The following is a 15,689-nucleotide window of genomic DNA, read 5'->3' as shown; positions in this document are numbered from 1 at the left end:
CTTTTAGTATATTTTGTGTGTATATATTTTTTTATATAAAATTACTGTATATATAATATGAATTTAGAAATATAATGAGAATAAAAAAGAAAACGTTCTTAATTGGTATGACAACACAAAAAAATATTGATGGGCCTAATATAGGTATCATTTTCTCAAAGCAAAATATAATTTGAAATTTCTATAATTTCCATGTATTTTTTTTTTATGTTATTTTGGTGCCAACTGTGATGGCAACTAAACTGCACACTAGGAAATATGCTCATGTCTCTTAGGACACATTTTATTAGTATTAACACTGTGTGTGCCAATGGAAATGTGCTTTGTGCACTTGTCTTTGCATGTGTTCTCTTTGCAGGGACAAATGACAGTTGACGTGGAGCTCCACCTTCCCAAAAAAGCCAAAGTCTTACCCAAGCCCAACACACTAGTCCACTATGACGTGTTCCTCTATAAAGTGGCTAAATCGCCTGCGAATGGCAGGGTGAAGCACAGGGTGCGATGGGAGGACTGTGAATACTGTGTCTATGAGTCGCCCTTCCACAGCCCCGTCAGCACACGCTCACTGCCTGCAATCATCCACAGGAAGACCTCGCATGGACATGACATGGAGCCCCTGTGTGCCCTCTGACCAGCATAAGGAGTCACACCAGAGCGTGTTTTATTTATCCTCACGGTGCTCCGTCGACACTGTAAAATGGAGACTTTCATACAGATGTTGTTTAATAAAATGGTGCTCAAACTGTAAATTTGAAGTATCAACCGAATATAATGTGATAAGATTTCTTTACGTCTTACCTGAAATCAACATGCATTGAGGACAGGGAATGTTCTCAGAACTTTCTGGCAAGTTATGAACAATCGTTCTTCCAGTAATGTTGAATAAAACATTTGTTCAAAGTTAGCTGGTCTGTGGTCTGATGTATCCTCGTCACTTTATAATATTAAGGTAGAACCACTGTACTCACATGAACTGTTTTAGATATGTTTTGAGTACCTTTCTGGATCTTGAGAGGTTCGGTGACATTGCTGGCAATAGAGGCCTCACTGAGCCATCGGATTTCATCAAAAATATCTTAATTTGTGTTCTAAAGATGAACGAAGGTCTTACGGGTGTGGAACGACATGAGGGTGAGTAATAAATGACATAATTTTCATTTTTGGGTGAACTAACCCTTTAATATCTGATAACACTTTATTTTGATGTTCAAGTAACTTTGCAACTTATTCTACTAACCTGAACCTTAACACCTAACAATCTACTAACAGTCTACTAGTCTACTAATACTCTAAAAAGAGTTAGTTGACATGTAGTTGCAAAGTTAGTTATAGTTAGTAGTGTCTACAGTGGACCATAGAAATAATGTGTAACCTTTTTCTTATGAAATGTTTTTGTTGGATGTTCATCTAATCTTTAAATGTTACTACTTGTTTCAGAATGTTTAGAGAAGATTCAAAAGTAACGTTCCCATAATGTTTGCAAAATGGTAAAATACTGTAGAATGTTCCCTTAACATTCACACAACCAAGAATTTTTTTTTTTTTTTAATTACTGGATGTTTTGAACATTCAGAGAACAATCCGAAATAATGCTTTAATAACTTAATTGGAACATTAGAAAACCATAACAAAACATTAGCTGAGATGTTCTCTTGATGCTAATTAAATGCACTATGAAACAATGCATGAAATACACAGCAAATGGATCACCTCGTGTTTTTGCACACATGCACATTTTGTAATTTAGTATGGTAAACAGGTTGAGAAAATGAATAAATGTACGTGTTCCACTGCAAATGTGACACACTAAAAGCCTGCAAGAAAATACATAAGACAATCCATGACAAATTTGTTAAAGAAACTTCAACCAAAAATGAAACTTCTGTCATCATTTACTCACCCTCACGTTGTTCCAAATCTGTATGAATTTCTTTCTTCTGCTGAACACAAAAGAAGATATTTTGAAGAATATGGGTAACCAAACAGTTGATAGACCCCATTGACTTCCATAGTATTTTTTTTTCCATCAGTGGGGTCCATCAACTGTTTGTTTACCCATATTCTTCAAAATATCTTCTGTTGTGTTCAGCAGAAGAAAGAAATTCACACAGGTTTGGAACAACTTGAGGGTGAGTAAACGATTTTCATTTTTGGGTGAACTATCCCTTTAAGAGAGCTTAATGTGATAGAATTAAAACTCAAATCAGGTCCACAGCATGAGGACTTCATTTACCAAGCCCCTTTTCACATGCTTATATAACATGATCAATTTACCGAACCAGATCTCCATTTAGGCTGAGCTGATGTGGTTTTGGTAACATGGTCTGTGAAGTTCTTACAGAACCGAGGTATGTGTGAGTGTGAACAACGACGTGTGGTCAAAGGGGCCTCCGCAATACCGAAAGCAACAGGGCCGTCTCTTGAACCGCAGGGAGCTCCAGGGCCCTTTTGTGTCACATGGGATTAAATTAGCACGGTCCATTAGCTTCTCTGTGACACAAAGACACAATGGCCTGCTAGTGAAACCTAATACACTTAGTGTCGGAGTTTTTTTTCTCACACACACATATATATTTCATAAATCACAGAAAAACACTGACAATTTCTACCATATAACTATCAAGCATTTAATTATTAAAGTGTCAAGAAATAAGGTATTTGACTGAACCCTGTCAAGATGACAGTCATACACAGTCCACCATGAAGGTCAAAGTCAAAGTTTATTTGCCTACTGTGCGACAATAGTATTTGCTGACAGTGAAATAAATTATAAAAGAATAATAATAAATAAGTTAAAAGCAGCAAAGTTTCTGCAAAGCTTTGATTTTAAAAAATCTATAAAAAATTAGCAATAATTAAAGAAGATACAAGGTATATTTTTAATAATAAAATCCTCTAAAATCTACATAAGACTATACATGCCTAGATCACATTTCTCCCTAAAATCAAAAAATAATAAATATAATAAATTATATATATATATAGCCCTTTGGGTTAGACATAACAAAGATGTTACATATCTATGGCAGTCATTTTAACTGGAAACGATTATTATCGTAAGAAAATGGCGTGGTCTCTTTTGTCATCTAGTGGTTAAGTATATACAGCAAGTGCAGAAATGGGATGGGGCTTTTATTTTGAAACACTTATCTTAAAACACTTTTATTTTGAAAAACACTTTTCCATCACTGTTGCCGTTGGCTTGATGCGTCATTACTACGCGAGACTACCTGAGGTACTATGTAACTGCATAAGCCGAGCTTTCCAAGTTACACAATTGTATGCAGGTAAGAAGTGATTTTACCCACTTTTTTATTATGAATATAATTCGTATTTAATTTAGTAGTCATTCAGGGTTTTAGGCAAACGTTTACAAATTCTGTCTTTACTTGCCTTTGCTTGACAGAGAAAAAATGTCAGCAAAGGCAAGTAAAGCATGTTAGAAAGTCTGCAAACATTGTTATTCATTTTTAATATAATGTCGCTTTCTTCTAAATAGCTACAAGAAATAATTATTATTTTCAGGATGTTTTGGTGTATATCTGTTTTATAATGAGACTCGGTATACATATTTATGTAAGGATTAAGTTCAACTCTGACCAGTTGAACAGATAACAGCCAGTTAGTATTGGAGGGCTCATTTTTACTTCCCTCTTTTGTTTGAACATGATAAATCACCATATCAGGGGCCACCACCCTGTTACTCCCATCAGACCTCTACTCATGGCAGTGTAGGGCCCCATGCCAGTGTTGAAACCCCTTCTTTATCTTTCAACTGTCAGAGATGCATTCAGTCCAATATGACCAATGGCTGAAAGTGCCTCAATTTTAATGTTTTTGTTTTTATTCTTAAATTATAAAAGTACAGGATTCATTTTTTCGGTAGGCTATGACTTTGGTCTGTCTTGTTGCAGGTGTTGAAGTGTCTGGAGCTGAATGCAGAAGATCGTAGCAGTGCTTGGTGGGGGGATTGGGGGTCTGTCGGCCTGTCATCATCTGAGCAAGAGTCCTAATGTTTCCAAGGTACAATATCAGTAGATAATTTCCATAAAATCTTTAGCCAATCTATATATACACTAATGTTCAGAAGTTTGGGGTCGGCAAGATATTTTAAATGTTTTGAAAGGAGTCTCTTGTGGCTGCAAAAACCATATATTGTCAATAATAAATTGAATAATATTGTGAAATATTATTAAAATGTGAAATAACTGTTTTCTATTTCAATATATTTTAAAATGTAATTTATTCCTGTGATGCAAAGCTGAATTTTCAGAGAACTAGACCGCTTGTGATCATTGACGAAGCAATGACGGTCATTGCTGCTAAAACTGTTTTTAATGTGATGTTTAGATTCAATATATCTGATTTCATTGGTACATTCAATATGAATGTCAGCACACATTTAAATCAAAATAATAGCAAATTTACTGTAACCGCTGTGCCACCTCTGCTGATGTAGATCGTGCTGCTGGAGGAATCTGGGAGATGTGGGGGTTGGTTGAGCTCCACACGGAGGGAAGACGGAGCGGTGTTCGAGCACGGACCACGAGGGGTGCGACCTGCAGGTGCTGTCGGCCGGAACACTTTGAATATGGTATACATGTGTGAATTTATGTACATGGAGAAATCTATGTAAAGCCATGTGAAGGTTGATTGACACACATTTACATAGTCATTTAATTTAGTTATTTCAATTCACATGATCACATGCATGTAATCTCTGATATTATAATTGGTATGTAAGATCAATTATTGTGTTGTACCTAAAAAATTACTGTTACTCACAACCTCTCATTACTTATTTCTTTTATAAAATGGGAATAAATAGTTACATTTATTTATAATAATAATAATAAAGTATTATTTAGCAAATGCAAGAATTGAGTCAGAACTAAGAATTGTGTCATTTTTATGGCAAAGATAATGTCTGTCTTGGCCAATGTTATTGTTCCTTTGCATGGCCACAAGAGGGCGACCATACATTTATATTTAGTCGTTTAGCAGATGCTTTTGTCCTAAGCAGTATTTATTTTATTTTTAGTATAGTTTTATTCGTATTTTGGATGAGCTTTTATTTTTATATTTTTAGTTTTCATGTTAATTTAAATAAAATTTTTAGTCATTTCGTTATTTGTTTTTTTTATTAGTTTATAATAAACAGATTACAGATTAATGCTCATATTTATGGAGGAGAAACACTGTTCTAATTATTGTTTTCTTGTGCAGGTCTCTGAGTTGGGTCTTGAGTCTGAACTCCTGCCAATTACGAAGGATCATGTGGCGTCTAAGAACCGCTTCTTGTATGTGAAGGGACAGCTGCACAAGATGCCATCAGGACCTGGGTGAGAAAAAAGTCCAGCATGCATACAGTTACCTATATGAATATTTCTCATCTTGTTCTCCTTTCTTCTAGTGGCGTTCTCCGAACCATCCCTCCTTTCTCTCGTCCCATAATTCAGAGTGTTATGAAGGAGATACTGGTCAGTAAAGGGAAAGAGGAGGACGAATCCGTGCATGCGTTTGTGTCCAGACGACTGGGTTCTGAGGTGAGAACAAGCATACAGGCACAATGACCTGGTAAACAATCCATCTTGTTCTTGTCCTGTACAACATGCTTTGCTGCCACGGCAAATCAGTGTTAAATGTGTAGCGACAGGAGAGAATTTGAAACTGATTTGTCTCTCTCTCTATGCAGTTGGCAGATATAGCCATAGACAGCCTGTGTAGAGGAGTTTTTGCTGGAGACAGCAGACAGTTGAGTGTACGGTCCTGCTTTCCACCTCTTTATGAAGCAGAGAGGTCTCGGGGCTCCATCTTGCTGGGCATGCTGATGGGTTCAGGTAAAAGCTGTAGGAGCTGTAGGTTTTCTTCTTTCTTTTCAATATGCCACCATCATGCATGTTAAAATTGTTGCAAATCGGGCTTTTATCCCCTAATGATTTTGTTAGACAGAATATCAACCAAAAACACATTATATAAAGGTTATAAATTGATTTGCATTTCAGTGAGTGAAATAAGTATTTGATCCCCAAGCAAAACATAACTTAGTACTTGGTGGAGACAACCTTTTTGGCAAGCACAGAGGTAAGACGTTTCTTGTAGTTGGTCACCAGATTTGCACTTATCTCAGGAGGGATTTTGGTACACTCCTCTTTACAGATCCTCTCTAAATCTTTAAGGTTTCTTGTCTGTCGCTTGGCAACTCGAAGTTTCAGCTTTTCTATAGGATTAAGGTCTGGGGACTGGCTAGGCCACTCCATGACCTTAATGTGCTTCTTCTTGAGCCACTTCTTTGTTGCCTTGGCGGGATGTTTTGGGTCATTGTCATGCTGGAAGACCCATCCACGACCCATCTTCAGTGTTCTGGCTGAGGGAAGGGGGTTCTCGTCCAAGATTTTATGAAACATATGGCCCCGTCTATCAGCAGCCCCTCAATGCGGTAAAGTCCTCCTGTACCCTTAGCAGAGAAACAGCCCCAAAGCATAATGTTTCCACCTCCATGCTTGACTGTAGGGATGGTGTTCTTGGGGTCATAGTCAGCATTTCTCTCCCTCCAAACATGGCAAGTTGACTTGATGCCAGAGAGCTCAATTTGGGTCTCTTCTGACCACAGCACTTTCTCCCAAGCCTTCTCTGAATCATTTAGATGTTCACTGGCAACTTCAGACGGGCCTGTACATGTGCCTTTTTGAGCAGGGGGACCTTGCGAGCACTGCAGGCTTTCAGTCCATTGCGGCGTAGTGTGTTTCCAATGGTTTTCTTGGTGACTGTGGTCCCAACTGCCTTGAGATCATTTACAAGCTCCTCCCTTGTAGTTCTGGGCTGATCCCTCACCTTTGTCATCATCATTCTTACCCCATGTGGTGGAGCTCCAGACCGAGGGCGATTGATGGTTATTTTGTATTTCTTCCATTTCCAAATAATCACACCAACAGTTGTCTCCTTCTCACCAAGCTTCTTGCTGATGGTCTTGTAGCCCATTTCAGCCTTGTGCAGGTCTACAATCTTGTCTCTGACATCCTTTGACAGCTCTTTGGTCTTGCCCATGGTGGTTACCCATGAAGAGGTTTGAATGGAAGAGACAGATTTATTGGACAGGTGTTTTTTATACACACAACAAGCTGACATTAGGAGTACTTTGTTAAAGTGATAGGACTAATCTGTGTTCAACATGTGCACATAAACAGGCAGAATTCTTGCTGGTTGGTAGGGGATCAATTACTTATTTCACTTGATCAAATGCAAATCAATTTATTACCTTTTATATAATGTGTTTTTTCTGTATGTTTTGGTTGATATTCTGTCTCTATCCATTAAAATAAACCCACCATAAAAATTATAGACTCCTCGTTTCTTTGTAATTGGGCAAACTTACAAAATTATAATATAATATAATATAATATATGTACACACACACACACACCTTTACAAAGCGTAATGCACTGTAACACATTTTTTAAATTGTTGGGAAAAGTGTGTGTGTGTATAAATATATGTTATATTTAATGGATTTTGATGTGTATTATAAAGGCATTAAAAGACCTTTTATAATGCTTAATATGTACAAATTTCATAGAAGGGGTTACTGAATAATGTTTGTTTTTATTAATATTATGTAAGGAGTTGGTCCTAAAGTAGTCCCTTCAGACTTGGCAAAGAGAGCGTCTAAAGAGTCCTGGACCCAGTGGTCTCTAAAGAGAGGCATGCAGACACTTCCAGAAGCCTTGGTGGACAAGCTGAGGATGCGAGAGCAAGTGGAGATTCATCATCATGCGAAAGTGAAGAGTCTGAACATTTACGGGGGAGGCTGGGAGGTGAGATGATGGCCCAACATGAAGCATCTTATTCACTACTTAACATATTTTGACATTCAGCTAAGATGGTCTGACTCTCTGTCTTGTAATCCATCAGTTATTACTGAGCGTGTTCTTGTTTTTAAGACATTTTGTTTTCTTATATTTTTATATAACAGATCAAACTAGATGATGGGGCTTCTTTGAAAGCTGATCATGTTATTTCTACCCTGCCTGCATCAGGTAAATGCACTTATCAATGCACACAGTAGTGAAATGTTTCCTATTCTGGTACACAACAATTTTTGCTTCATTTTAAGTTTAATTTAGTGAGTTCATTTAGTGCATGATTCGTTAGATTGGTTGAAACTGAAAAGCTGAATAGAAATGTTGACATTATTGTGAATTTTCTCACGTTAAATTCAGACTGCAAGCTTACACCTCATGTAAAATGTGATTTATTTTGGTGTGGCACTGTAGATGCACACACTGTGCTCTACTTAGTCAATTTATTGAAAGTGTTTATTTAAAACAATTTCTACATGTTCACCAGCTTTGGCATCTGTGCTGCCCCCTGCTGCTCATCCCCTGTCGGAACAGCTGCGATCCATCACTGCAGTAACCGTTGCCGTGGTGAATTTGGAATATGAAGGCTTCATCCTTCCTGTTACTGTAAGTCTTCACTCAGTGATTCTGAATAGAGAGAAAAAGGGAGAACACTCTCATTGCTTAACCAATGATTGAAAAGCGACCAGAGTGTAGACCCCTAGACCAGTGGTTCCCAAACTTTTTAGTGTGTCGTACTCTCTGAGGCATTTAACATCCTTCTGCGTACCCCCTCACTTCCACTTAGGTTGCAGTCAAACCTTTTCCATGAAGGGACAATATCCCCCAATCAGTTTTGACCGCAAAAAATGAGGTAATTTGAGTGGATGTCATGTATTTGAACTTTTATGGCACTACCATTTTCCTATTTGTACATTAGAATCAGAATTTGCCTGTTTGAAATGTATGCTCAGTTTTTGTTATTTTAAGGTAGGGCAGAATTAAACGAATGGTAAAACTCATTTGTTTATGTACCCCCTCTGTCACCTCGAGTACCCCAGTTTGGGAACCACTGCCCTAGACCATTAAATGCTCAAGTCTGCTTGTTTTGTTCAGTTCATTTTCTCATTGCCTGGAAGATCCTTCCCAACTGCACTGTACAAGCATCAAAGCGTTTTATGTTTGTGTTGGCATTATTAATAATGAGTGTGTATGTATATGTGCACATGCTCTGAATATTTCAGGGCTTTGGACATTTGGTGCCTTCTTCAGAAGATCCAGGTCTGTTAGGGGTGGTGTACGACTCTGTTCCCTTTCCACAACACAATCAGAGTGGAAAACCCACCACTAGGCTGACGGTGAGACTGACCTCTCATATACTAACATTTAAAGGTTTGGGCTCAGTAAGAATTTTTTTTTTTTTTTAGTGCTTTTATTCAGCAAGGACACATTAATTTGGTCAAAAGTGACAGTAAAGACTTTTACATTGTTACCAAAGATTTCTATTGCAAGTAAATGCTGTTTTTTGGTATTTTGTTCATTAAAGAATCCTGAAAATATGTATCACGATTTACACAAAAATATTAAGCAGCCCAACTGTTTTCAACATTTATATTAATAAGAAACCTTTCTTGAGCCTTTTTGATTTCTGAAGGATCATGTGACACTGAAGACTGGCTTACTGATTGTAAATTGTGATCACATTTCACAATATATATATATATGTATATGTATATTTTTTGTATTTTTGATCAAATAAATGCAGCTTGCTGAGCATAAAAGGCTTCTTTCAAAAACATAAAAAAAAAAAAAACTTTGAACGGTGGTGTATATTGTACATCATACATATGAATATTACACAAGTTGAAAATCTGATTTTTGTGTGGCTTTGATTGACTTTTTGTAAAGAATTTGTATTATAAAATATTTTATCATATTTTTATTATAAAATTGAAGTTTGAACATTCAAGTGGGGACAAGGCTAGAAAACAGAAATCTGGCAAAATTAAAATAACTCTTGAAGATGAAGAAAAATTAAATGAAGAAACACCATAAAAAACTTTAAAGACACATTGGTGAATATTTGACGGTATAGGAAATGAACCTGATAACCTGAAGGTCTGATCGGCTCTGAACCGATTTGAACAGCAATTTGTGAGGCCCTGTTTACACCCAAAACGTTTTGAGCTTGTCCACTTTTGACCACTTTTTCGTGAGCTTATTTCATCCATCAGATCGAAAAATCTGAAAAAAACCATACATTTACCTGCCCATAGACCCTCCCCTCGAAGAAATCAGGACAGAAGTGGTTGAAAGTGGACAAAAGAGTGGATTAAAACACCAGGTGTAAACGGGAATATGTCTCCCTCGTCTACTTCTGATCCGATCGACCGAAACACATCTTAATACCAGGTATAAACAGGACCTGAGTCTCTGTCAGGAATTCTCCCGTCCCCTATCAGGAACATATTACATGCGGTAATAAAAATAGCTTTCAGTGCTTGTGGTACTCACAACAAAAATGCTATTGCATTATTCATTTCTCCCCCACTTAAATCATTATTAATTTATTAGTTAGATGTCCTTTGCTCAGAACATGTTGTTTTTCCTGTGCTTGAAAACATCTATATAGTCGAGAGGCCAGAAACTTACAGGATCTGAGTGCCATTAGAGGAGCTGAAATATGCTTTGAGCAGTGTTGGCATCCTGAATAACATAATGTAACTCCCTCCGGTTGCCAGATCAGTCCCGTGAGTGGATGTTATGAGGACAATTCCAGCTGTTATCATCACAGAAGCCATTTCTGTGAATGATGTTATTTTCTAGTGTAATTACTCCAGCTCAGTGTTCTAGCTGTTTGTGTGTGTGTGTGTGTGTGTGTGTGTGTGTGTTTGCGTGAAGGTGATGATGGGGGGAGCGTGGTTTGAGCAGACGTTTGGTAGTCCTGATTTAGTGACGAAGCAGACGCTGTTGGATCGAGCCACCCAGGCTGTGACCTCTCACCTGGGCGTAACCTCACAACCTGTATGGAGCTTTGTTGCTTTACTCAAGGTGAGACTGTAATAAGCCATTGAAGCTGTGCATTACAGTGATTTTTACCACAGGTAAGGGGTCTTCTGTGCAAAGTGTATAAAGCCCCAATTGCCTTGGTGAAAGCTATATGAGTAGCTTATAGCTATTATAAAATGGAGGCAAATATGAAATAAAAAAAAAATTAAATATAAATGTAAATATTTATATAAATATAGCATTGAGTTGGTTATTGCTTTTAATGAAACCGTGTAATACAGTCAAACCAAAATTTATTCAGACACCTTGAACATTTCATTTAGTTTAAGTTTAAAACATTTAGTTTAAAAAAATGGTAATAAAATATGACAAGATCTCAGAGTTAAACTGTGTCAGAAAAAATTAATCTTAATTATGTCAGATAACACTTAAGCAAAACATGGTCAGATCAAAATGTATACAAGTGTAATAATTTTTGGTCCCAAATTTTTAACAATTGCACTGGTAGTCCACTGTATGAAGAAGTTTTGGGTATGTCACAGTTCACTTTATTTTGCTATCCTCACTTACATAAATGAACTATAGTGTCCTGCACCCACTAGTAAAAATATACCAAAAAGGTCTGAATAATTTTGGTTTGACTGTATGTCTGTGTCTAATAAATAATAATAAAAAAAGTTCTTTGTGTTTTGTGTAAAATATATATATTTTATATATTGTTTACATAATATGTGTGTACTGTGTATATTTATTATGTATACTGTGTATAAATACATACACATGCAATTATTTAAGAAATATTTACATGTATACATGTATATTTATATATTTATGTTTATATATTATTTATATTATATATAAATATTTCATATATAAATATATTGTTAAATATATACATGCATGGGTGTGTATTTATATATACATAATAAATATACATAGTACACACACATATATTATGTAAACAAACTTTTATTTTGGATGCAATTAATCGTCATTATAATATACAATATAATTAGTTTAAAGATCATTTACTATTTCAGTCTGTCTACTTCTACTTCTACTTCTACTGTTCTAAGGAACACATGGAAAACAAAACTTGTCTTGCTCTTTTGAAGTAAGGACAGTTCATTACATAATGGTGTTGAAACATTCATAACAAAACATTTATGCATTTAAGTCTAAAATAGCGACAAAAAATAGCCAGTGTACTTTTCTTAGAGAAATGGTAGGGTCAGAGAAAGGGTATAAAATGGTAATGTAAATCTAATTTAGACTGTTTTTGGTTGAACTGGTATGCATCTGGTAAGAAAAATTTAATTGCTACAAAAATGTAGAATATGGCCCCATTAATTCACATTCATTTGAAGAAAGGCCAAAAGATTTTTTACTATTCAAGCTCTGCTTTGAGTCAGCCATGCATAGCATTAGCTTTATGGTGCTCACAGCCACCAGATGCCCTCAGTCGCCTCTCTGGGGTTCTGTTCTGACATAAATCAAGGCAGATGGTCCATTTCTTTAAACATTACTTCTGCCCTCCATCTCTCTCTGTGCTTCTGGGAGTTCAGTGAGCAGGACAGAAGCGAGCGCTGCTATGGCAGGAGGGCTCCGAGAGGGTCACTCGTTTTCAGGCCGGAGATGACAGTCTGTCGTTGCGGGGCAAGAGGAGCAACTAGCTGCTCTACTTCACTTCTGACTGACTTATTCTTAATTATATGGTCATAGAGCAAGATGAAAATTTCCACCTTATTGCGCCCACACTCAACTTTTTTCATGCTACATTGTCTCGATGTCTTTTGAACAGTTTAATTACCCTTATACACTCTCACAAAGACAAGAGATATTCAGACTGCTACTTTATCTGGAATCTCATCTAGAAGATGATTTTTAGATCAATGAATGTCATTTCTTTTGTGTAGTTTTTTCTACTGTCATTCCTGTTATTAAATCATTTTATCTATGTGATTCTTTTTCAGAACTGCATTCCGCAGTATCATTTAGGACACTGGAAACGACTTGGTAAGTTTATTAATCACCCAAACTCATTCCACTATCCGTTCCCCGAGTCATGTAAATGAGGGTTGTGTGTGCCCGTTTCTTGTTTTCAGAAAAGATGAGGCAATACATCAGCAACCACAATCTGCCCCTTACACTGGCGGGAGCTTCCTACGATGGTGTCTCTGTCAATGATGTGATATTTAGAGGGCGGACTGCAGCTGAGGGTCTCGTTGGAAAAGTATGACTTACACTAACCCGATTTTGACAAGAGTGAGATGCTTTTATTGAAGATTTTACATTTTGATAGGCATTTTTGTGTTTCCTAGGAAGGATCTGAAAAATTCACACTAACATAAAAACATGCTTTACTTGAACCCAGGATGGAAATCAAGAGTACATCCAATTGTTTGTAAATGTAATATAATTTATCTTGTTTTACAGTAAAATAGAAATATCTAAATTTCATCAAAAGAAGATACATTGACTTGAGAAGCAAAAACTGTTCAGAGTTAAGTTTATAATTTTATACTCCATTAGCTTTGTTAAATTCTTATTTAAGTTTAAAACAAGAAAAAAGCAGCTGGCTTGAGAAGAATAAACTTTTATTTTCTTGATGCGATTTAAGTAAATGTTGTTTTAAGCAGGTTTAGATATTTTCTACTGAAAAGCAAGATTTAAAATGTTTTTCTGCTGTGAATGAGCCATCAAATAATGTACTTTATCAGTAATATCAGTCAAATGATTGTAGAACTTGACTGTCCCCATGTGGCACATGAATTAAATGTATTTTTTTATGTTCATCTGTGGTGAAATTGAACATGGATGAGGAGTATAATATCTTTTGATCATTCAGTTTCATCAGTTTTTGACATCTTGGGCTGGGAAATTGTCAATTGCTACTAGTATCTCATCCAGAACTTCTGTTTATCACGCTTGCCATTAGGAAAGGTCACGTTGTCCTACGTTCACGTCACCTCAGCAACTATCAAAAATGGCCTCAAGTGTTCAAAATATAGTAAATTTTCACCCATTTCTTCCATTTGTCTGAAAGGTATGATAGGACAGGCTGAGATGAAGTGCCATTTAAATCAGGGGGCACTAAAAACATTTTGCACTGAACATTTTATACCATTACACTAAAGTGGCTTCAATGGCAAATTTACAACTTATATTTTGCATTTGAGCCAAGCAGCAGATTGGAAATGGCTGTGACCATCTGCATTGTCATTGACTTTCAAAGGGCAAAAAATTCTAAGTATACTATTACTCAGAGAAGCAGACTTTTAATGGGTGCTTGAGAGACATTTGTTTCACACACAGATGCTTTGCAAACCATTTCTCTTAATGTGTCACAGAGCAATAATGTTTTATCACGGAAATGCACAGGTGTGCCTTTTTGCCTTTTACATGCAGTACTTGTGAGACATCAATGAATGCAATTTTATATTGCATTGTCACAATATGGATCCACATGCAATGGAGACTGATTGTCGATTTCAGCCTTAGGTGTGAATGTGACTAAAGAGTATGTCTGTGAATTGTGTAGTATGTAACAACAATAATTCCATGAAAAACCTCTAATTTGTTATGACAACCGCTCAATAAATGATAATGTATTTTTATGCGATTATCTTGAGTATGATAAATAAATGTGTTTGGTTTGTTGCGTGTAATGTTGTTAAACTGTTCAATGGGCAGAAGTGAATTCAACTCAATTCAATGAATTCAGTCAATTCAGTGGTGCCAGTACAGTTTAAAGCGAAGAGGCCTGCAGCTAAACAGGAGTTTACGTTAATAAAACACAGAGCAAAAATGAAATATTTAATGTGCAAATTACACAAGCACACCCCCTGAAACCATTATCTGACAAATGATAAGTTCACTTTGAAATATTATTGTTCACAATGACATGCTTCTGTTGTTTCCACCTCTGGGTCTGTTGACAGCTCAGCTGGAAAGTTATTTGACAGAAGGCACACTGTCAAACACAGACAAAAAACACTGTGCCTGCCAGCAACCTTGAAATGTATTGTTCCTCATTGGTATTGTAATTTGCACATTTTAAGTGTTTTCCTGTCCTGTCTGGCTCACATTGCCACAATTTTGAATGCCAGTACTTGTTGAAGTGAGGTGTGCTATTACTTTTCTATTAGATTTACAATAAAAAATCTCATAGGTTTACACTGTACAACCCAAGCCATATGCAGGGACCAGAATACCACATAGCAACGTGCCAAAAACACTCAATAAATCTTAGCAACACTCTGGCGGTAAGTTTTGCGTGGCCAAACACCACCTTGTTTCAGGAAATATAAAAATCTGATTAATAATTCTATATCATGAAAGTTCTTCTTGTATATGTGGAGGAGAGCCAAGCCAGTGATCCAAATATCTGCAGTTCTGTTATCATTGTTGTATTTCATGCCCACGCTTCCCGCCAGTACCTTAATTTAAATAATAATAAAAAAAAAAGAACAGCATATGGTTGTCTAAAACGGTGGGAAAGAAAACATATGGCCGTAAAAGAGAATACAGAACAGCATGAAAGAGACACATTGGCATTGCTCGACAGTCATTTGATGTGTGAAGGAATCTCTTTTATAATTCCTTCGGGAGCTGTTGGCAGCCGTCCTCTGCTGAACTCCTGACAGAATCAGCCTGGCATCAGTTTTGCTGTGAGCTGTTATGTCCTTCTATTTTATTTCTGGGCCACTTAAGACAATTTTATACTGGTTTTGTTCACCTTGAAGGAGATGCACAGATGCAGAGTCTACCAATACTTACAAGCTCTCTGGAATACTTGATTCTCTATAGCAGGGTTGCCAGGTCTGTGCAACAAAAGCAGTC

The 15,689-nt window shown here is 36.6% G+C and overlaps 1 protein-coding gene across 2 annotated transcripts; it reads left to right on the top strand.

Moving 5' to 3' along the window:
• Positions 1-3,146: 3,146 nt before the first annotated feature.
• On the top strand, positions 3,147-14,515 carry ppox (protoporphyrinogen oxidase). Of its 2 annotated transcripts, XM_051864710.1 has the most exons (14): positions 3,147-3,287; positions 3,915-4,023; positions 4,460-4,594; positions 5,227-5,342; positions 5,414-5,546; positions 5,696-5,840; positions 7,621-7,814; positions 7,973-8,036; positions 8,347-8,465; positions 9,083-9,196; positions 10,740-10,889; positions 12,821-12,863; positions 12,953-13,080; positions 13,169-14,515. In XM_051864710.1, exons 2-14 carry the CDS (start codon positions 3,937-3,939, stop codon positions 13,196-13,198), a joined length of 1,458 nt encoding a protein of 485 aa, XP_051720670.1. In that variant the 5' UTR covers positions 3,147-3,287; positions 3,915-3,936; the 3' UTR covers positions 13,199-14,515. The 2 variants fall into 2 exon arrangements, with proteins under 2 accessions (XP_051720670.1, XP_051720671.1); XM_051864711.1 differs by lacking the exons at positions 3,147-3,287; positions 3,915-4,023 and having other exon boundaries at positions 4,460-4,565.
• The last annotated feature ends 1,174 nt before the right edge of the window (positions 14,516-15,689 follow it).

This window comes from Ctenopharyngodon idella, chromosome 16 (genome assembly GCF_019924925.1).
Source record: "Ctenopharyngodon idella isolate HZGC_01 chromosome 16, HZGC01, whole genome shotgun sequence".
Taxonomy (NCBI): Eukaryota; Metazoa; Chordata; class Actinopteri; order Cypriniformes; family Xenocyprididae; genus Ctenopharyngodon; species Ctenopharyngodon idella.
Note: the sequence above shows the minus strand (reverse complement) of the source record. Positions and strands in the feature narration are given on the sequence as shown.